Genomic DNA, 22,202 nt, shown 5'->3' with positions numbered 1-22,202 from the left:
ACCGCACCACCACCACCACCTCCCCCCCCCCACCCCGCGCCACAGAACCAAACATCGCGCTGGGAACAAAATCCAGCCCAAGGAGTGGAATCTCACCACCATAGTCTCTGGTGCAACGGCAGGACCACTTTCATGTTGTGAACCTGACCTCATTAGTGGGCCTTCTGCTTGCTCTTTCCCAGATCAAACCAATGAAGAGCCTACCTTCTTGCTCACCGACCACTTAGGGACTTTGGGCATGTAAGGAAAAGAAGCAAATTGACAATTTTTAGCCTGACATTCAACCAGCTTACCTGGGGGAGCTGGAAACAGTGCTGCTGGAAGAAATGCTTGTTTTTTAGTCTTTGAAAATTAAACTTGCTGAGCTCTGGTAAGGTAGTGAAAATAAACAAATGCTTTCGGGAAGAAACCGAGATAGTTGGTATTTGAATAGATCTTGGAGACGTACAAATTAGACAAGATGGGGCCTAGTGTTCTTACAAATTCTACATCTTTATTGGCAAGGTTGACTACAAGGGGCTTCACATGATGGAAAATTACTGAAAGAAAGCTAAAGAAAGATGGACAGCTTCTGGCCGGATTCAAACCGGTTTTAAACAAAGAGCTCAGAATATGTTTGGACAGTGCATTTATAAGAGAAGCTTCATAGGACAACATAGCCTATCAATATAGCTCCATCCCCAGAAACAAGGTATAAAAGGTTGAACACATCAGAGACCTTTACCACAGTCAAGAGGTGGGATCCAACTGAGCGTCGGAAGGAAAATCTGCGATCAAGAGGAGTTGATTGTATCACTGAATTTACGAGAAACATATTTGAGCTTTCTGATTCCAGATATCGTTAAAGCATTTATTTGCATGCCATACAGTAACAAAGCAGTTTATTTTATTTTGTCCTCTACTTTCTCAACCTGTTAAATCTGTCATTGTTTTCTGTTATCACTTTAAATCTAATCATGGACCCAAATAAACCATAACCTCATTAAGTATAACCACTTTTTGAGTGAGTCATAAATTTGTTCTCTTGTAATTCATGGGTCAAAACGAATGATAAACCTGAGTGAGTGTTTTTAAAAAATGGCACACAGGTGGGATGATGCGGCCATTTTGACAGAGGAAGGATTTCTGTTTAAAAGGACCACAGCATGCTTCAGGAAAGGTCAACAGCACTTGGATTTTTCAGGTTGCAGCACCCAAAGAAATGGAGAAGAGATCTGGGAAGGCTGCCCCTGCCCCCACTCCCCCCACCACCACCCCAATGCAGATCTCTCACTCTTACCTGGAAGTACAGCTGAGGGAGCTACGGGACTGCAGTGAGGAGAGCTCTCCCAAGGACAGGAGGAGGCCGACAAACTCTCTAACCAAGCAGGCATGGATGGAAGTGGCTGAGGAAGTTATCAGCTGAAGTGTGTTCCCACCAACCTGGAGACAGTGCACCAAGAGGATCCAGGACCTCAGAAGGCATGATGTGTGAGTGGCACAACACTTTCAGGTGCCAAGCCCCACACTTTGATTTGCCTCGCATTCTCCTGTACAGCACAGCTCAGGTCAACACACCTTGCAGCTCCACTCATTCCTCTCCCTGCAGGCATCTCACATCCCCATCTGATTAGCCAACACTCACACTCATCTTCAGCCTATTCCCTCTTGCACCCATGCCTCACAATGCACACAAGCCATTACGAGCACTCACACCTTCCTGCTTTCTCTCCATGCAGAAGAGAGCACGCAACTTGGTGAGAGGCAGAGTTGTAGGGTAGAGGAAGGTGAGGGGTGGGCCGCCAATGACAGACCACCTGCTCCATTGGAAAGGAGGACTTGTTGCATGAAGATGCAGATGTCAGCAGCAACCAGCTATCAGAGCCTGACCTCCTCAGGTACTGGTGCTCAGACATGTTGAGAAAGTTGATCCTCTGCCTGTAGACCATGTTTGAGGTCTTGTCTTCTTCCAGCTGGATCTTGGTGGCCATCCCCTCTGCCCTGTGGAGGGGCATGTGGCTAAGGAGAAGGCAGCTGGTGCTGCTGCCAGAGTAGTTGGTGATGGTGATCCCCACGCCCTTGACCATCAGCAGAGGTGGACTGCAGAGCTGCATCAGCTGCTCCTTTGCTGCTTTGAAGGCTGGCAGCAGGGAAATGCAACTGAAGGGTGAAGTGCTGGACAGGTGAAGTGCCTTCCAAGCAGTTGGTAATTACCTGCCAAGCAGTGATAGCACGCTCTGGCAGGAGTGCTTTGAACAGCAGCCTCTCATCTGGCCATCCCTGCAGCTCTTCAGTGTAACTGATCAAAGACTTCACAGCTTGTTAATTTCACTGATGAATTACTTGCTGCTGTGCATGCGTCTTCCTCAACCCACCAAGTTGCAGACATAGAGTGAAACCCCTGCGCTGTTGGGGAAGAGAGAATTCATGCACAAAATCACTCCTAATTGCCTTCTTAAGTACTATAATTGGCATCCTGCCTCAGCCACGGGGATTCCCCACTGTACTCCCAACCTGCCCCTGGGAAAGTTGGAAGGGGGCTGGATCACATCGATATCCCAAACTGGTCATTTCCTGCAATTATCCTGCTCCCAAACACCATCTCTGCTGGCCTGGGAATATTCCACCCAAGATCTTTTGATATATTGAATATGTAAAATTTGTCTGTGAATAGCAAGGATTCAGAAATAATACTCCCACACACAGAAAACATTTTTAATCATCTACTTTTTATTGGTTTTCAAATTTTGACAACAGTCCACAGGTCAGGGTAACATTTAACAAACAATATGCAGTTTCCAAAGACCTAATCAGCACTGCCGACCTCTAGGGTGTGCAAAAATTGACCAATCATTACAGAATCTTGAATTTGTTTTTTTTTAAAAATCCCTTTTAAAATTTTAAGATTGTGAAACATTAGGAACCTTGATCCCTTTTCTCTGGCCTACACTCCTTCCTCCTTTTCATTTCCATAATACAGTTTTACAGACAGATACACCATTTTTATATGCATTTTTAAAATAATTTTCCTGATTTGGCCAGTGCTAGGGAACAGTGACCTGGGTGATTAACAGAAGAAACGAAATATTTCAAAGACAGAGAGGATGTGGAGAGAGAGAGAACTTATCCTAAAAAAAAATCCTAATTTTTGCTGATGTAGAAATGACAGATGGTGGTTTCAAATCCTGCTGCTTTGGGGTCCCCGTGAAAGTCTGGATCATAGAATACAGGTAGCCAGTAACCCTGAGTATTTTACAGCTAAACAAAAGGCAAGTACTGAAAAGAGACCAATGAGAGAGGCAACACCAGCTAATGAGGAAGTCTGACAGCAGAACAGCATACAGTAAGAGATCAGATAGGTTGCCGGATCATGACAGCTATTTTGAAAGAAAGGAGACAAGAACATTCAAGGCATGGAAATAATAAATCTGAGGCAACTATAGGAGAAGAACTTAAACCAAATTGATCAAAAGTGCATAAACAAAAACAAGTGCTAAGTCCATGGGGTAGTTTCTGCTTTGAGCGCAATCAGAGTGCAAATTGCACTAGTTTTCAGAATTTATTTTATGGTTCAATCACAGAACTATTTACTAGTTTCACTGGTGTACAATAGTCTCTTAGTCAATTAAATATTTAAAGTTTAAAAGATTTTGAAAGATGCCTATTAGTGCCCTTGCGTCTAAAAAAAGCTCAACTTTAACAGCTTCTCCAAAGACCTGCAAATGGGTGCAGTTAGTAGAAACTCACCATGATGATTAATTTGATCTAGAAGCGGGGCCAGTTTCCACAGCAACGTTTTTAAAGCAGCGCAAAAGATCACTGAAGCTCAGTTTGCGCTGAACGTAAATTGCGCTTGAAATTCCCCAACCTTTTGCGCTGGTTTGGTCGATTCTGGGTGAAGTAGCAGAAAACTTGCCCCCATGCGTATAAACTAAAAAGAAAGGGCATGAAAAAACTGACCCCACTATCCCCCACCAACTGGTGCTGGCAAAACCAGAAAAAAAGAGTCAGGGCTACTGCAAGTATAATCATTTTTGGTGGTTATGATACAGCACCATCTTTCTAGAACACAAATAATGGTCTGCTTAAAATAAAGGTTTACAAGATAACAATTTTAGAAAATGTCTGCACAATTGTTTTGTCACCAGAAATACTCAGCAGTGTAATACAATATAAAATGCACTAATAACAACCAATGCCAGAAAACTGACATTAAAAAATCCTCCGAGGATTAAACATAAAGGCAACTTAAGCCAACAAAATGTATCCAAAACACAAAGTTTCAATGTAAACTCCTGAAAATAGCAAAAATCTAAAAATCAATTTAAAAAATTGTAAAATATCTCTGAAAAACAAATGTAATAATCTTTAATATGAAAGATAACTAACAACTCAAGCTTTCAAACACTACGTGAAGCTAAATTTGGTGAATGATTAATATAAAATGTTTAATTTTATGACTAATTCTGTACATATCTGATAGGCATTACTAAATTCCCTGACATGTACATTTCCAAACATAATTTTCAAGACAAAGGTACCAACTCAAATTACAAGTAACTTCAAGTTTTTATCTACATCAATTAATGGCCTAGGGAATTGTAGATAATGAAAGTACTAGAAGATATAACTTTTTTATTCATAGTTTAGACACAGATAACATGACCTATAGTTCTTTTCTGCATGACATTCTACTAACAATGCAGTCACAAGCTGTAATAAAATTATATATATTATCTAAATTATGCCATTCAAGTTATTTTAGCTGAGATTTTCAGCAGTTCCTGTGATTTAATTTGAAAAAATTACAAAGATTAATGTTTTGATGGCTTACTTTGAAAAACACATTTTCTCATGTTTTTAAATGTCTTCAAGCAACATACATCCACAGACTTCTCTATGACCACTTTCAATTTCACTCGATAACTGGACAGTGTTACGACCCGGTGAAAAAGAGGTCTAGGCTTCCCTTTCAGCGTTCACCTGATCTTACTGTAGCAGTTTATTTTTTAAACACACTGTTTTTAGCTCCCCCTTGGTGAATCCTTGTTCACCACTTTCCAATTATAAGGCAGAGAAACCAGCACAACAGGTTTTCTCAGGTTTAAAGAAAGGTGAAATTTTTATTAAACTTAAACAAACTCTAATTCGGTTAACGCCTACGGATACACGATGTGCCCACGCTAGCATGCACACGCGATACGCACATGTAGAAAGACACAGAAAGAAAACAGAAAAAATAAAGTGGAAAAGTTTGAGGCAATATCTGGGGAGGTTTTTTGTGTTACAGTTCTTCGAGCTCACTGTATATCTTGCTTTTCGTTGGGGCCCAGTATTCTTAAACCTTGTTCACTGTAGGAGAATTTTCTCTCTTGGGGTTCATGTGTCTTAGAGTTTCGTGTGAAAGAGGTGGGAGCAGGCAGACAGGACAGGCTGTGGCGAGCCGGCCAGGCAAGATCTTCTGAGTCCAGGAGCATTATGCTTTCTGCCCAAACCGTTTGTACAAATTCAAAAAACTCAAGTTGCTCAGCAGGTTAGTCATGAGACTAGCTGGTTTGACCATGTCCATTTGTGTATTCGGCCATCTTAGCAGTCAACCTGGAATGCGAGCTCCCCCATCTTCAACGTCTGGTGATCAAAAGTCTATTGTGGGTTGAATGTGTCAGGGAATGGCTGCTTTGTCCTTCCAAATACTGTCTGTTAATATGCAAATGTCTTTCCAGCCAAGATCTGGCAATTTTTTTAAAACTTCACTTCAACAACAGTTTGAAATTTAATGTCCATTTGATGAAATTAATGTGCCTTATGCTTGGCCAGTGGGAGCCTGCATGACAACAGCATCGGATAAAAATCCAGATCTAAACAGGAACTTGGATCCATTCATTATACCAGTCATTTGTAGTCAATAAATAATTATTTTTTGAAGCCAATGAAATCTTTATATAAAGTCAAAATTAACTCAGTGTATTCTCTTGGTATTGCCCATCTGAGTTAAAAATTATCTTATGCTGCATTTACACTGTAGCTACTTGTTTACACTGTATGGGTGAAACTCTGATTCTTCTGACCAGGAAGTAGCTCTGTTCATGCATCATTACAGACATGTGCAGAGTTCCTTTCCTAGTGCATAAAATTCATGAGCTAGATTTTGCAGTCAGTGATGAAACAATGCCGCTGATCTTGAAGAAAGCTTTCCACAACGTTGTAGTGATCTCAGTGGTGCAGACTTCTCCTTTCCCGATGTGGTGCTGGGTCAAGGAAATCCTCAGGAGTGCAGCAGCAGTGATGTAACCCAACACCATTAGCAGCCAACCACATGTAAGTATTCTCACAGACAGCAAACCAGGAAGTTAAAAGCACTTTATCCTTCACTTTTAATTTAAATCTTCGAATAGTGAAATATATGCTTATGATTGGATTTAAAATATCAAAATAAACAGACATTAAAAAATAAATTATGTTGAATTTTTAATGAGAAATTTAATATTGCACAAATATAAGATTAGCATTTCAAGGCCAATGAGGATGCTAATAGTGTGCAGTAAACATAAACCCAGTTACATCTCATTCAATAAGATGTAACTTTTTCAAGGGTCTTTATAGTGAGAATAACAGCACAAGAATGGAAGTTTTTGTCATTTCACTGATGGCTAAGGATTGCACTCTGGAGGCAGAGGGGCAGTGGTAGGGGGGAACTCAACAGCACACCCCCTACTACTGGAGGAGGGTAGGAATCTCCATCAGAAACCTCTGGATTTTTAGGTTATTCTGTATTTGTGTGGACTCCTGAAGTTGCTGTCAGTTTCAGTAGCGTAATGGCAGTGGAACAGTTTTGGTGACATTACAGGGCCACTATGCCTAGGGAGAGAGAGGGGGCGTGTTCCCATGTTCTCAATATTTAAACCAAATCTGGGTAATGTCAGGCAAGCCCCCCACCTGCCAAGAATGAGGAAAATTAATTTCACTACATGAACATTGATTTTAAACAGTTGTTGAAGAAAGAACTTGCTTTAAAAAAAAATGGAGACTTTGGCCGGAGAGAGACATTAGCATATCCACAGACAGTACTTCAAAGAACAAAAGGGCTATTCCCTGCTCCAATTTAATCCACAATGGACTTTTGATTACCAGACGTTGAAGGTGGAAAGGCCAGCATTCCAGGTTAACTGCTAAGACGGCCGAATACACACACAGATGGTCGGACTGGTTTGGTCATGTGGCTGGCTGGCTATTGGAGTTTTTTGAATTTGAACTTCCAACAAGGAATTTGAAATCAGAGGCTGTTAGCTTCTGGACTGAAAAGACCTCTCTCCCGTCTACACCCATCTCTTTCTCACGGAACTGAAGAACCACTGAAGACATGAAAACTCAAAGAGAGAAAAGTCTCCTATGTAAAAAACGATTTACGAAGAATACTGGGCCCCAACGAAAAGTAAGAGCTGTCTACAATCAAAGACTCTACGGTGAGCTGGAAACACAGAAACAGTAACAAGAAACCCTCTTCTGATATTGCCTCGGACCTCTTCATTTTATTTTTCTCCTGCTCTTTTCTGTCTCTATTTGCATGTGCGTAAGGCATATGCATGCTAACATGGGGCGCGGCGTGTATCCGTAGGTGTTAACCGAATTAGAGTTTAAGTTTAAGGTTTAACAAATTTCACTTTTCTTCTTTAAACCTAAGAAGGCATGTTTGTGCTCATTTCTTTGCCTTATAATTGGAAATCTGTGAACAAGGATTCACAAAGTAGGTGCTGGAAACACAGTATGTTTAGAATTAAACCCTGTTACAATAAGACCAGGTGAAGACAGTAAAAGTCCCCTAGATGCCTTTCTCACCTGGTCATAACAGTAAAGTATTTAGGAGGCTAAGTCACTTTTAAATTTGGTTTGACATTGCATAGGAGTTACATCCATGTGGACTGAAACTGAGGCAGTGAGACTACAGCTTTACATCAATGCTAAAGTTGTAGCGTAAATACACACATGAATTAGTCGAACATGTCTAATTTTACCTTTAATTCTGTGCTTATCTGTGCTATCCTCCTAAATAGTCTTGCTATAATACAGTTTTTATTAATGCACATTATTTTTAAGTACCCTGAGAAGTCAGACAAACCCTCAAATATTTAAATTGCAAACATGTTATTCATATGTTTGTATATTCTCGGCTATTGATTTCTATCTAAACATATTTTGTAACTAGAATTGTTGAACGTTTGGTTGCACCTCGTCCAGTGTAATGCTTCAGTTTTTAAAAAATGATTTACAGTTAAACATATAATTACAAACATTCTGTAATGAGCTAGCCCAACAGCTCAATGTGTAGCTGAATCATACAGACCAGGAAGGTTTTACGTGTCAATGGACATCGGTGAGGCTTGGCTATGTTGTTTGTTCTAATCAAATAGCCTACCGATGCTCACTGTCAAGGCTCATGTGAATAATGAGCACTTGGCTAAGCTAACAAAAGATGCTCTGCACCTGTGGAACAGTATCCCAGCAACAACTCAATTGGCAAGATAAAGAATGCAATGCAATATTAAATGGAAAACTAAACTCAAGTGGTAAAGTATTCCTTTCTATGGCATTAATTATTTTTTGTATTTGAGTGCTGATAGTGCAATATAAAGTTTTATTCTCCCAGCAGGACAATCCTGCATTTAATTAAACAAGGTTAACTGGATTGCACATTTTTTTTGATTAATTATTGTCAGGTGATTAAAATCATGGGTTAAAGGGGTAAGTTTGCACAGGAATAAGTTTCTTCAATTGCAATCTTGTACTCCTTATTCAGGCAACCTTGTTTCCTATTTAAGTACAGATTGCCATAACCAGAAAATAACTAAACATTCATTAAAAAAAAAAAAAAAATATATATATATATATATATATATATATAAAGAGAGAGAGAGAGGTGTTGCAGTAAATTACGACTGTAATTTTAATAATGTTTGATAATAAGGACCTGCAAGTTGTTTCAGTAATTAGACTTATTTTGTTGGTAGGAAGGCACTACTTTTTTTTTAAGAAGTGCCAGTCAGGCTGGAATGGATGTACATAGCTATTTAACTGAGTTGGAGCAATTGTAGTAGAATATTTATATCTTACAGGTATAATTTTTCCTTAAAAAGATATCAGGAGTAGATGTTTTCTTCACCACCTTTGTAGTAATCAATAGAATAAAAATCAGGTAGATTCTATAAGAGAGTAAATTGCCCTGCCAGATTATCACCTAGATGGTGAAGATGAAACTCTAACCCATTGTAGATAATGATCTGGATTTCATCGTGGGCAGTCAAACTCACTGTCCAGCGTTCCCCTTTCCCAACTCCAGTCTGAGTCTGGGATCTCCTGATGTCCAATAACACTGATGTCATCCAACAGGGTAAGTGGCCAATTACATTGTAGTATTCTCGGGGCCAGCAAACCAGGAAGTAAAATGCACTGAATGATTGTCCTTTAATTAAAAATTTTACAGAGATTGAAATAAATGACCTGGATATACACATGGGATTAAGTCTGAAGCTGAAAAATCAAACTAACTTTTAAAAAATATATTAAAACTTTGATTTTTTTTAATTATGGAGAATTTGTTTTTATTCATTCTTGGGATGCAAGCGTCGCTGGCAAGGTCAGCATTTATAACCCATCCCTAATTGCCCTTGAGAAGGTGGTGATGAGCTGCCTTTTTGAAACTCTGCAGTCCATGTGGGGTAGATATACCCACAGTGCTGTTACAGAGGAAGTTCCAGGATTTTGACCCAGCAAGAGTGAAGGAAGGGCGATACAGTTCCAAGTCAGGATGGTGAATGACCTGGACGGGAACTTGGAAGTGGTGGTATTCCCATACAGCTGCTGCCCTTGTCCATCTCGGTGGTAGAGGTCGCGGGTTTGGAAGGTGCTGTAGTAGGAGCCCTGGTGAGTTGCTGCAGCGCATCTTGTAGATGGTACACACTGCTGTCACTGTGGGTGCATCAGTGGTGGAGGGAGTGAATGTTGAAGGTGGTGGATAAGGTGCCATTCAAGTGAGCTGCTTTGTCCTGGATGGTGTTGAGCTTCTTGAGTGTTGTTGGTGCTGCACTCATCAAGGCAAGTGGTGAGTATTCCATCATTGGACCCAGGCTGTAATGAGGTCTGGAGCTGAGTGGCCCGGGTAGCCATTTATACTTATACCAGTACTTATATGACTGGTCCAGTTAAGTTTCTGGTCGATGGCAACTCCCAGGACGTTGATAGTGGGGGATTCAACAATGGTAATGCCGTGAATGTCAAGGGGAGATGGTGAGAGTCTCTCTTGTTGGAGATGATCATTGCCTGGCACTAGTGTGGCACAAATGTCACTTGCCACTTATCAGCCCAAGCCTGAATATTTTCCAGGTCTTGCTGTATGCGGGCATGGACTGCTTCAGTATCTGAGGAGTTGCGAATGTTTCTGAACACTGTGCAATCAAAGAACAAAGAACAGTACAGCACAGGAACAGGCCATTCGGCCCTCCAAGCCTGCGCCAATCTTGATGCCTGCCTAAACTAACACCTTCTGCACTTCCGGGGCCCATATCCCTCTATTCCCATCCTATTCATGTATTTGTCAAGATGTCTCTTAAACGTCGCTATCGTACCTTCTTCCACCACCTCCCCTGGCAGCAAGTTCCAGGCACTCACCACCCTCTGTGTAAAAAACTTGCCTCGCACATCCCCTCTAAACTTTGCCCCTCGCACCTTAAACCTATGTCCTCTAGTAACTGACTCTTCCACCCTGGGAAAAAGCTTCTGACTATCCACTCTGTCCATGCCGCTCATAACTTTGTAAACCTCTATCATGTCGCCCCTCCACCTCCGTCGTTCCAGTGAAAACAATCCGAGTTTATCCAACCTCTCCTCATAGCTAATGCCCTCCAGACCAGGCAACATCCTGGTAAACCTCCTCTGTACCCTCTCCAAAGCCTCCACATCCTTCTGGTAGTGTGGCGACCAGAATTGCACGCAATATTCTAAGTGTGGCCTAACTAAGGTTCTGTACAGCTGCAACTTGCCAATTTTTATACTCTATGCTCCGACCGATGAAGGCAAGCATGCCAAATGCCTTCTTGACTACCTTATCCACCTGAGTTGCCACTTTCAGTGACCTGTACGCCCAGATCTCTCTGCCTGTCAATACTCCTAAGGGTTCTGCCATTTACTGTATACCTCCCACCTGCATTAGACCTTCCAAAATGCATTACCTCACATTTGACCGGATTAAACTCCATCTGCCATTTCTCTGCCCAAGTCTCCAACCGATCTATATCCTGCTGTATCCTTTGACAATCCTTGTCACTATCTGCAACTCCACCAACCTTTGTGTCGTCCGCAAACTTACTAATCAGACCAGCTACATTTTCCTCCAAATCATTTATATATACTACAAACAGCAAAGGTCCCAGCACTGATCCCTGCGGAACACCACTAGTCACACCCTCCATTCAGAAAAACACCCATCCACTGTTACCCTCTGTCTTCTGTGACCGAGCCAGTTCTGTATCCATCTTGCCAGCTCACCTCTGATCCCGTGTGACTTCACCTTTTGCACCAATCAGCAAACATCCCCAATTCTGACCTCATGTTGGAGGGAAGGCCACTGATGCCACACTAGGTCATATGCTGCCTTGATGCCCAGTATTGTCTCGGGCAATCACTCTCAACTCACTTCTGCAATTCAGCTCTGTTGTCTTTTTTAAAATTCTTTCATGGGATGTAAGCATCACTGGCAAGGCCAGCATTTGTTGCCTATCCCTAATTGCCCTTGAGAAGGTGATGGTGAGCCGCCTTCTTGAACCACTGAAATCCCCATCTGGTGTAGGTACACCCATAGTGCTGTTTGGAAGGGAGTTCTAGGTTTTTGACCCAGCATCAATGAAGGAACAGCAATACAGTTCCAACTATATCATATATTTTGTGCGGCAGGGGGTGTGGTGGTGAGGGGTATAATGGTCTTAATACAGCAAAATGTCCCAAGGTTCTTCACAGTTTGTAGTTGGACCCAAGTAGGAGGGAAAGTAAGGGGGGGGGGGTGACTGAAGACACAGTTGAAGAAGCAGGTTGTAAGAAGGCTTTTTAAGATGGAGGATGCATGATGGTGGGCGGAGAGTTCCAAGATTGTGGGAAAGCTGGCTGATGGTCCTATCACTGATTGTAGAGTGGAGGGAGGAAAAACTCACAGTAGATCAGAGTTGGAAGAACAGAAGTTATAGAAGTAGGGAGAAGTGAGCCACTGGAAGAAAAGCAACCACAGCTGTATTCCCAGGCTCCACCCTGCTCACCCCCATTTTCTCACTATTTCAATCTTAGGCTCCAGATTCCTACAGCTTTCCAAGTTAGATCCAGAATCCCATCTACCTTGTCTTAGGAAGAGGGATTGAGCAGTTTAGGCCTTTACTGTCTAGAGTTTAGAAGAATGAGAGGCGATCTAATTGAGGTATATAAGATAATTAAGGGGATTGACAAAGTAGACATAGAGAGGATGTTTCCTCTGGTGGGTCAATCGAGAACGAGAGGTCATAGTTTTAGGATGAGGGGTAGCAGATTTAAAACAGAGATGAGGAGAAATTACTTCTCTCAAAAGGTCGTGAATCTGTGGAATTCACTATCCCAGAGTGCAGTGGATGCCGGGACATTGGGTAAATTTAAGGAGGAGCTTGACAGATTTTTAATTAGAAATGGGTTGAAGGGTTATGGAGAATGGGCCGGAAAGTAGAGTTGAGGCCATGATGAGATCAGCCATGATCGTATTGAATGGCGGAAAAGGCTCGAGGGGTTGAACTGCCTAATCCTGCTCCTAGTTCTTATGTTCTTATAACTAAACAGGGAAAAGGCAAGAGGGTGCGACTAGGTGATTTGCTCTCCAGTGAGTCAGCACAGACATGACGGGCTGAATGGCCTCCTGTGCTGTAACCATTTCATGATTCTATAATTCAGGATGCTGTGTGGCCTGGAGGAGAACGTCCAGATGTGGTCTTCTCATGTGTCAGTTTCCCTTGTCCTTCTTGGTGGTGGAGGTTGCGGGTTTGGAAGGTGCTTTTGAAGGAAGCTTGGTGAGTTACTGCAGTGCACCTTGTAAATGGTACACACTGCTGCCATTGTGCGCCGGTGCTGGAGGGAGTGAATGTTTAAGGTGGTGGTTGGGGTGGTGATCAAGCGGGCTGCTTGTCCTGGATGGTGTTAAGCTTCTTGAATGTTGTTGGAGCTGCATTCATCCAGGCAAGTGGTCAGTATTCCACCATTGGACCAAGACTGTAATGAGGTCTGGAGCTAAGTGGCCCTAGTGGAACCCAAAATGAGCATGTTGAGCAGGTTTGTGCTGAGTAAGTAGCACTACTGATGCCACCTTCCATCACTTTGCTGATGATTGAGAATAAACTGATGGGGTGGGAATGGGTGGATTGGATTTGACTGCTTTTTGTGGCCAGGACATGTCTGGGCTATTTTCCATATTGTCAGGTACATGCCTGTGTTGTAGCTATGCTGGAACAGCTTGGCTAAGGGAACGGCTAGTTCTGGAGCACAAGTCTTCAGTATTACAGCTGGGATGTTATCAGGGTTGACTAGGCAGTGCATGCCTTTATTGTTTCCGGTAACATTTGACATTCCACAAATATATTAGTTTTACAGGGCCAGTGAGGCTGTTCAACAGTAACTGTGAATTCAGTATACTGTTAAAAACCCAGTTACACCTCATTCACCAAGGTGTAAATTTTCAAGGGTTTTTACAGCGAGACTAATATTGTAAAAGGGCAAGTTCTCATGAGTTCAGTGATTTCCATTTGATTGCAGTCTAGGGGACTTCAACAGTGCATCCTGTGGGGAAGCATAGAATCACTGACAACAACTTTCGTGTTGAATTACACATATGTGGACACTAGCAACTGCTGTCAGTTTCAGAGGAGTACTGATGTTAAACCCCGACAGTTTTGCCATCTTTACTACCACAAAATCCAACGTATATAATCTGACTTTTCAAGACGATTAATAACAATCATCAATACAACAGGAATATCTAGTATTTTCATGCACAGTGCCATCACAATGGTCTGAATGTTACAATCAGCGGCAAAGCAAGGGCGCTTGCCGCTAACCTCGAAGAAAGCCTCACAGTCGTGATCTCTGTGGCAAGACTTTTAACTTTCTCGACATGCAATTTATTTTAGCATTGTTTAATGAGGATTCCCAGTGTGGAGCTGCAGTGATGTCACCAAGCTGTCCAGGCAGCCAATCCCATTAAAGAATTCTCACAGATAGCTAACCAGGAAATGAAAAGCACTAATAAAGATTGGAATATTCACATAGGGTTATAGAAGCTGATTTTTTTAATTATTCAAAAAATCTAGTAATTAATCATAATGGAGACATTTAACAACTTTCCACAAATGTAAAATTATTTTTTCAGGGCCAGATTAGTTGTTCAGCAGTAGTTATTAATCAGACCACATTTTAAAAACCCATTACCCCTCATTGAACAAGGCTTAACTTTTATGGGATTTCTAACAGTGCAATGACAGCAGACAAGGGGAAGATACTGCCAAATCAATTGATTTCACTGATTGTTGGCTTAGGGGTGCGGGTGAGTGTCCATAGTGCAACAGCAGTGAATGACAGACCGCAAGTTCAGGATTTCTGCATTAAACTGCCCTTTCGCTAAATTCTGAAGTTGCAGTCAGATTCAGAGGGGTAATGAGGGCAAATGCTGACAGTTTGCCACCAAAAGTCCCACAAATTTTGGGTCAATATAATGTTTTATTGGTTAGAAGGGAACTAAATTGTGCCACTTATGCTTATATAAACAGCTATGTACATCCAGGTGATCTGATTTTGCATCATAACTTTTACTTGCAGTGTGCTCTCTTGGTAAGTAGTAATGTAATATTTTAATTCTTTTAGCCTTTTTTCCTAAAGACATTGAATTGTTAATGAGATACTTAGTTGGGTGCCAGGTGTTCTCTGTTACCTCATACTAGTATTCGTTACTCAAATGGGAGCCTTAACAATTATGTTGGACAGCAGAGCCTAATCATCTAATGTCCACACAGGTAGTGGGTTCTCTAACATATAATTAAAAGTGGGAATCTTAACCTATTTTCCACTTCTTAATCCAAAGACATTGAGCCCAATTATAGAATCTATACCATCTGAGATTACCTAATAATACAAATCAGGGGATCAAACTTGCAACCTTCCTGGTTTACAAGGCTCAGCTACTCACTGAATCAACTCACTAAGCTATTAGAAGACCCTGAGTAAAATGTAACATTCTAATTAACTGGCCAGCAGTCACAGCAGGACAATGCAAGAACATTAAAAAAAAATCTGTAAACAAATCTACAGTAGATTCAGCAGAATAACAGTGAGAAATAATTCCAAATACCCAACTTAAGATAAATACAGAAAACATGCAACATTTTAAAAACATAACATTTTCAATTATCGACACAAACAGCAAAACCAACAGTGCTGCATATTGAATCAACTAAGGAGTGGTTTTCCTCTGCGTTCTATATATTAACAGTATAACCTGTGGTGCAACATCACCAGAAGGCAGTAATGGACCCTCCTGTGGTTTTGTTGTCACTTTGACTCCTCCCCTCATTTTAAAACATATTAATGAAGTGTAGCCATAAAATGTTTGTTGAGAATTTGTTAAAGGCTAAACACGATAAACTTGTGTAGAATTGTGGAATCATGAGAAGCTCGTGTAGAATTGTTCGGCAGTAAATTAAAATCGAGTTCTGAACTCTCAGATTGTAATTTAATTATATAAAGGAAGGACAATATTTTGAAGCACAACAATAGTTGATGATTCAAAATAAGCAAAGTATATAACGGTGCTATGGTTAATTCAGATTGTATTTCCCAAAAATGTCATTATACAACTAAAATGAACAGCATTATATTGCGCATGTAGTATGGGTATTACGTGCACAAATGTAAAAATTCAATTCTAGTTAGTTTGAAGGTAATGTGTAAATGTCTTAATAGCACCATTGAATCACCACAGGAATAAAATACAGGGATTTATTAATTAACTGATCGCACCAAATGGGATGAAATACGACATTTCAAAACCATTATATTTCTTAAAAATACTTCAGAAGGGAGAATAAACTATGGAAGGAATTTTATCCCAAACAGGTGAACATTACAGAGGAATTATTTTGTAACATGGTTGTAGTATCTATTGACAAATGCATCACAGTGAAACAGATGGTGTAGGGGTAGAGAGTGACCCATAGTGCAAAGAGGATAAAGTGCATAACTCTTTGTGTGTACTGCCCTAGCATCTACCACAATCTAAGCTCCTTTTACATTAGTTTAGCTCCTGACATGCAGATCTCACTCAGCTGTTGTCAAATTAAAGTATAGCGCCCAGAATCATCAAGGTCAACAAGACCATAGTGTATAGGTCTTATAAACTTGCCACATCCACTAAGGCTAGTGACTAGGAAGACTTGTTTATGGAAGCCAATGGTGCTACTATAGTGCTAAACCAATGTAATAGCAGCTAGAGTCAACCACCTCGGCATGGTAGAGGGACAGTGCACAAGTTGTACTACCAGGTCAATGAAGATCCACAAGAGCAATCAGCCTTCTGCAGTGAATTACGAGTGACAGTGAAAGATCGCCATCACCCTCAACTTTAAGATGACAGAGCCATTCCAGATACCACAGGGAACATCTCAGCAGTCTGTCTGTATATTTACTTTTTCCATAATGACCACTTTCGTTTTTGCACAATAAAAGAACAGACTACAATTTAAGGACACTGATTTAAAGTATTTGGCAAAAAAATTGGAGGTGAGATGAAGAGAACATTTTTTTTAGACAGTAGGTTGTGAGGATCTGGAATGCATTGCCTGCAAGGTTGATGGGAGAAAATTAAGTAATAATGTTCAAAGGGGAATAGGACAAATACTTGAAAGGGAAACAATTTGCAGGGCAACAGGAAAAGGGCATGGGTGTGAGACTAACTGTTTAGCCCTTTCACACATCTCATCTGCTGTATCATTCTATGATAATGATTCTAATATATAATGAAAGTGAATGAATTTCATTAAATTGTTTAGTGATGGTGCCATTTTTGTTTAACATGTCTTGCTGTGCATTTCCTCTTGCTCTTTTGTGAACTTCTCTGCTTGTATGTATGTGCTGTATCACAATGTCTTTCCATAGTTGAATGAGTAGCACTGATCTATGTTATGTAGCCAGCTGTATAACTGTAGAAGATTTAGAAGACTTGCTACATATTTCTACAATGAAAGCAAGATGGGCCTGCATCAGTACTGGGGATATAACTTTATTGGGTTTGAGATGGCTTATTGATTCCCAAGACAGCATCTGTCGTCATTTGCACAGAGATACATGACATCACCAATGGCAGCTGGTTAATGTTGTGCCCTTGCACATGTACTATTGCTGGAGGATATCTGCTGTCCATGACCAATTAAGCTATGAGCTCTTGACATTCCTCCTTCATGGTGCCTGTAAAATGTTTTCTGAGTGAATTGAAGCTAGCTTTACCTTCAACGTGGAGTTTACACCCCAAAACGGGACAACTTGATACTAATGTTCCTACCGTGTCAATGGCCCCCATAACTTAGGTGCTTACTTCAGGCGTCACTGCTGTTGCTATATGTTTACTGGCAGACAGTGAAATGAAAGATTTCCATTAAAAATTACCTTATGACATCCGTCTATTACATAGAATCATAGAGAGATACAGCACTGAAACAGGCCCTTCAGCCCACCGAGTCTGTGCCGACCAACAACCACCCATTTATACTAATCCTACATTAATCCCATATTCCCTACCACATCCCCACCATTCTCCTACCACCTACCTACACTAGGGGCAATTTACAATGGCCAATTTACCTATCAACCTGCAAGTCTTTGGCAGTGGGAGGAAACCGGAGCACCCGGCGGAAACCCACGCGGTCACAGGGAGAACTTGCAAACTCCACACAGGCAGTACCCAGAACTGAACCCAGGTCGCTGGAGCTGTGAGGCTGCGGTGCTAACCAATGCGCCACTGTGCCGCCCAAATGAATGAATTACAATGAATTACTTTGAAACAGTGAAAGGTATAATATAGACCAGTTGATGTATTTTTGGTGGTGGTGGTTGAATCCTTCAAAAAGCACCAGGGGCCTTTAGGTTTTTCCTGATTCACCAGACAGAGCCTAAAATATAGAACCTCTGACAATGCAGTACCTCCCCAATACTGCACTGAAGTATCAGCCTAGTTTATCTGCTTAGTTCTGGAGTGGAACTTGAACACACAACATTCTGATTCAAAGATGAGGACGATGTCAATTGAGCAAAGCTGACAAAATGCCAACAATGTTTCATCCATAACATCTTGTATGGGAAATAGCAGCAAACATTAGGTTGTTGGACTTCTCCACACTATCAGACCAACTTCCACTATCATATGCAAGAAGCTAAACAACTCCTCAGTTCATCCCTGCTATTACACAGATTCCTTGTGAAAGCAGGTCCCGTAAGGTCTGCCCCTCAATCAAATTTGGTCAGGGCACTATGCATACTGGACTATTCGCCTGCATGATCAGACGTTTTTGACCACTAGTACTGTTCCCTCTACTAGCATTCTATGCTTCACCCTCAACTTCACTAATATTGTCCCATGTATGTGCAAATGTGCCAGTGACCGATTTAGGTGTGACATTTGGTGCTGTAATGCTACTTTAAGCGGGTGGTAAGAGGCAGGGCGGTCCTATTAGGGACAAAGAAGGCGATATATGTTTAGAGGCGCAGAACAAGTCTAGAATACTTAACGAGTACTTAGTATCGGTGTTCACTAAATATCGGTAGAAGCGCAGATGGTATTGGTAATGGATGGGGTGAAAATTGACAGGCAGGATGTACTGGAAAGGCTGGCTATACTTATAGTGGATAAGTCACCTGGGCTGGATGGCTTGCATCCCAGGTTGCTAAAGGAAGTGGGAGCAGAGATAACGGAAGGGCTTGCCATAATCTTCCCTAGTTACAGGGGAGGATTGGGAGTTGGCAAATGTGACACCCTTATTCAAGAAAGAGTGTAAGGGCATTCCTAGTAACTATAGGCTGGTAAGTTTAATATCAGTGATGGGTAAGGTTTTAGAAACAATAATCTAGGAAAAAATCAACTGGCACTCGTTGAGCTAATTAAGGATAGCTGACACAAATTTGTAAAAGGCAGATCATGCTTGACTAATCAAATTTTTTGGTGAAGTAATGGAAAGGTCTGTGTCAGTTTCTATAAAAATTTGGCTTAAGGACAGAAAACAGCAAGTTATGGTAAATGGTTGTTTTTCAGACTGAAGGATGGTAGACAGCGATGTTCCCCAAGGTTCAGTGCCAGGTCCACAGCATTTTTTTGATATATATAAATGACTTGGATATTGGAATACAGAGTAACATTTCAAATTTTGCCAATGATAGCAAACTTGGAGGTGTGGCAAACAATGAGGATGATACAGATTGACTGTAACAGGACACAGATAGACTAACAGAATGGGCAGATAAGTGGCAGATGGAATTTAATACACAGAAATGTGCTGTGATGCATTTTGACAGAAGGGATAGGGAGAGGCAATATAGACTAAATGGCACAGTTCTAAAGAGTGTACAGGGAAAGAGGGACCTGGGGTTCATGTGCATAGATCTTTGAAGGTGGTAGGACATATTGAGAAAGTAATTAACAAAGCATATAGGATCTTGAGGCTTCATATACAGAGGTATTGAGTACAAAAGCAGGCAAGTTATGCTGAACTTTATAAAGCTCTGCTTAGGCCACAACTAGTTCACAGTTCTGATCACCACACTTTAGGAAGGATGTGAAGGTCCTTGAGTGGGTGCAGAGGAGATTTACCAGAATGGTTCTAGGGATGAGGGATTTTAGCTACAAAGTTAGGTTAGAAGAGATGGGGTGCTTCTCCTTGGAGCAAAGGAGATTGAAGGGAATTTGATAGAAGTGTACAAGATTATGACAGGTGCACAAAGAAAAGCTGTTCCCATTAACTGACTGAACAAGGATAAGAGGATACAGGTTTTAAGTTTTGAGCAAGGGATGCAAGGAACTGTGAGAAAGAACTTTTTACGCAGCAAATGGTAATGACCTGGAACTTGCTACATATGAGGGTGGTGGAAGCGGAGACGATGAACGATTTTAAAAGGAAATTGGATAGGCACTTGAGGCAAATAAACTTGCAGGGCTATGGAGATACAGCAGGGGAATGGGACTGACTGGATTGCTCTGGAGAGAGCTGCATAGACTCAATGGGCGTAAAGGCCTCCTTCTGTGCTGTAATGACTGACTCTATGACTCTTCAATTTTGTCTGCAGGCCAACTGGGTTTTCCTTTCTCTGTGAAGAACACAGATGGTATTCTATGCGGAAACTGCAGAGTTATGCACTTGGCCATATTTATGTAATTTATTGAAGGGGTTAAGCAGAATTAAGCAATGTATTAGAAAGGTAACTCAGCAGAATATAATTAAGTCAGGATGAGAAAAGAAACAGACAAGCTGTTAGGGCAAAGGCAGAATTAGGGAGTGAAGGTTGATAAATGGGATCAATCCAGGCCACACAATCAGCAAACTAAGGAATGTTTAACTAATGTGAAACAAAGTGATAATAGGCCCAGGCTAGAGACATCTGGTGTGAGCACTGATAAGACTGGAACAGTGAATTCATTAGAGTACATGATCAATCATCCATTGTTTGACCATATTGTGTGACAAGAACAGTATATAAGTTTGTATCTTTATGTATAAAATCAGAGCACTATCTTGGACTGCCCGAGGTGGTGTCTCCTTGCATATGCTTGAATAAATGATCAAAACCTGTATCTGAATCTCCTTGAATGGTGATTGAGTCGTCCCACAACACTTATTATAAGAGACAAAATATTTGAATAATAATACGGGGGAAACCAAGAGTTCTGTTTTGTCCTTCAAGTTCAATTGAGCCCATGACTTCCAATCTCTCTCCCAACCAGTATGATAATGGCTTCCTCATATGGGTTCAGTAGCTTGTATTCTAGGTTACTTTTGTTTAATATTCAACCGTTTTTTTTAAATGAATAATTGGAATCTCAACCCCCATATTGATAAATGAGCAAAAAAGTTCCCAGTCTTCAATAAACCAGCTTATAAATACATTGTTGACAGAGATCTACTTCTGGAACCTCATACAGGAAGCAGAAGGACCTCATTGCACTCGTGACACATTTACACTCCAGCAAACCAACTCGGTGTTTGTTTCAGCTTCAGGGAATTAAGTAGCTCCTCCAAAACCAGATTTCAACTTGCAATTTCAAAATGGTTTGAGACCTTTAGATGTGGTGATGTTATGATTCATGCCCAGTGCCATGATGCTCAGACATCATGCATTCAGAAAGAGGAACTGTAAAATTTAAAGCTTTGCTATCAATCATGTAAAGAAGCCACCTTAAGTTGCTTGAGAACTTGCAAAGCTCTGAATAAAAATGTAGCTTTCAACATTAAATGGAAGGAGTGTAATGGCTGATGATATTTTTTAAATTCTTAATGGCAGTGGAAGACAAGCTTTGTTTAGCAGTTTCTAAGTTACCTATGATACAGCATTGTTGAAAAAAGGTCTTCAGGAGTGTAGTTTCTGATCCATCTTTTGTTACCATTGGCATCTTTTCGCTGCTGCAGCAACAATATTGGATTCATCCTTGTTGAATTATTTGAAGTTAGCAGATTCTTTTGTTTCAGTAAACAAGAGAGGTTAGCTGTGCACTTCTCTTTCCAAACAATCCTGGCAGACAGCAACCTGACCTTTGACATAATCTCGACATGGACAGATTCGACTGTAATGTTCATGTGATCCTGCACAGCTGAAGAGCAAGTAATCTGATTGAAGCAGGCACACTTGGTTTTCAGGGTTAAATGCTGGCAGATACAGATCACTTTCCCTTTTTAAGGATTTGCAGTATATTCCATATCTACAAAAAGAGTAAATCATTTGCACAAATCTCATGCTGGCTATTACACATATAAAATCTCAAGTATTAATTTTAAAATTGAGACGGATATATTTTTGTTAGCCAAAAGAATCAAGGGAAATGGGACAAAGGCAGGTATATGAAGTTAGGTTGCAGATCAGCCATTATCTCATTGAATGGCGGAACAGGCTTGAGGGGCTAAATAGTCGACTCCTATTCCTAT

The 22,202-nt window shown here is 41.0% G+C and overlaps 1 protein-coding gene across 4 annotated transcripts in view; it reads right to left on the bottom strand.

Moving 5' to 3' along the window:
- Positions 1 to 22,202, bottom strand: part of LOC137345341 (alpha-1,6-mannosylglycoprotein 6-beta-N-acetylglucosaminyltransferase A-like) — a 172,819-nt gene that overhangs the window by 15,059 nt on the left and 135,558 nt on the right. Inside the window, exon 16 of one of the 4 annotated variants that reach the window (XM_068008843.1) lies at positions 2,690 to 4,763. The exons of 2 other annotated variants lie outside the window; for them this stretch is intronic. In XM_068008843.1, coding sequence (XP_067864944.1) covers positions 4,731 to 4,763 — 33 coding nt within the window. In that variant the 3' untranslated portion in view covers positions 2,690 to 4,730. Of the gene's footprint in view, positions 1 to 2,689; positions 4,764 to 7,594; positions 21,980 to 22,202 lie in introns of those variants that run through there. One more of the 4 variants, XM_068008837.1, reaches the window with a different exon arrangement.

The sequence above is a fragment of the Heterodontus francisci genome, chromosome 2 (assembly GCF_036365525.1).
Source record: "Heterodontus francisci isolate sHetFra1 chromosome 2, sHetFra1.hap1, whole genome shotgun sequence".
Taxonomy (NCBI): domain Eukaryota; kingdom Metazoa; phylum Chordata; class Chondrichthyes; order Heterodontiformes; family Heterodontidae; genus Heterodontus; species Heterodontus francisci.
The sequence above is the reverse complement of the archived record's forward strand: the minus strand, read 5'-3'. Positions and strand labels throughout refer to the sequence as shown.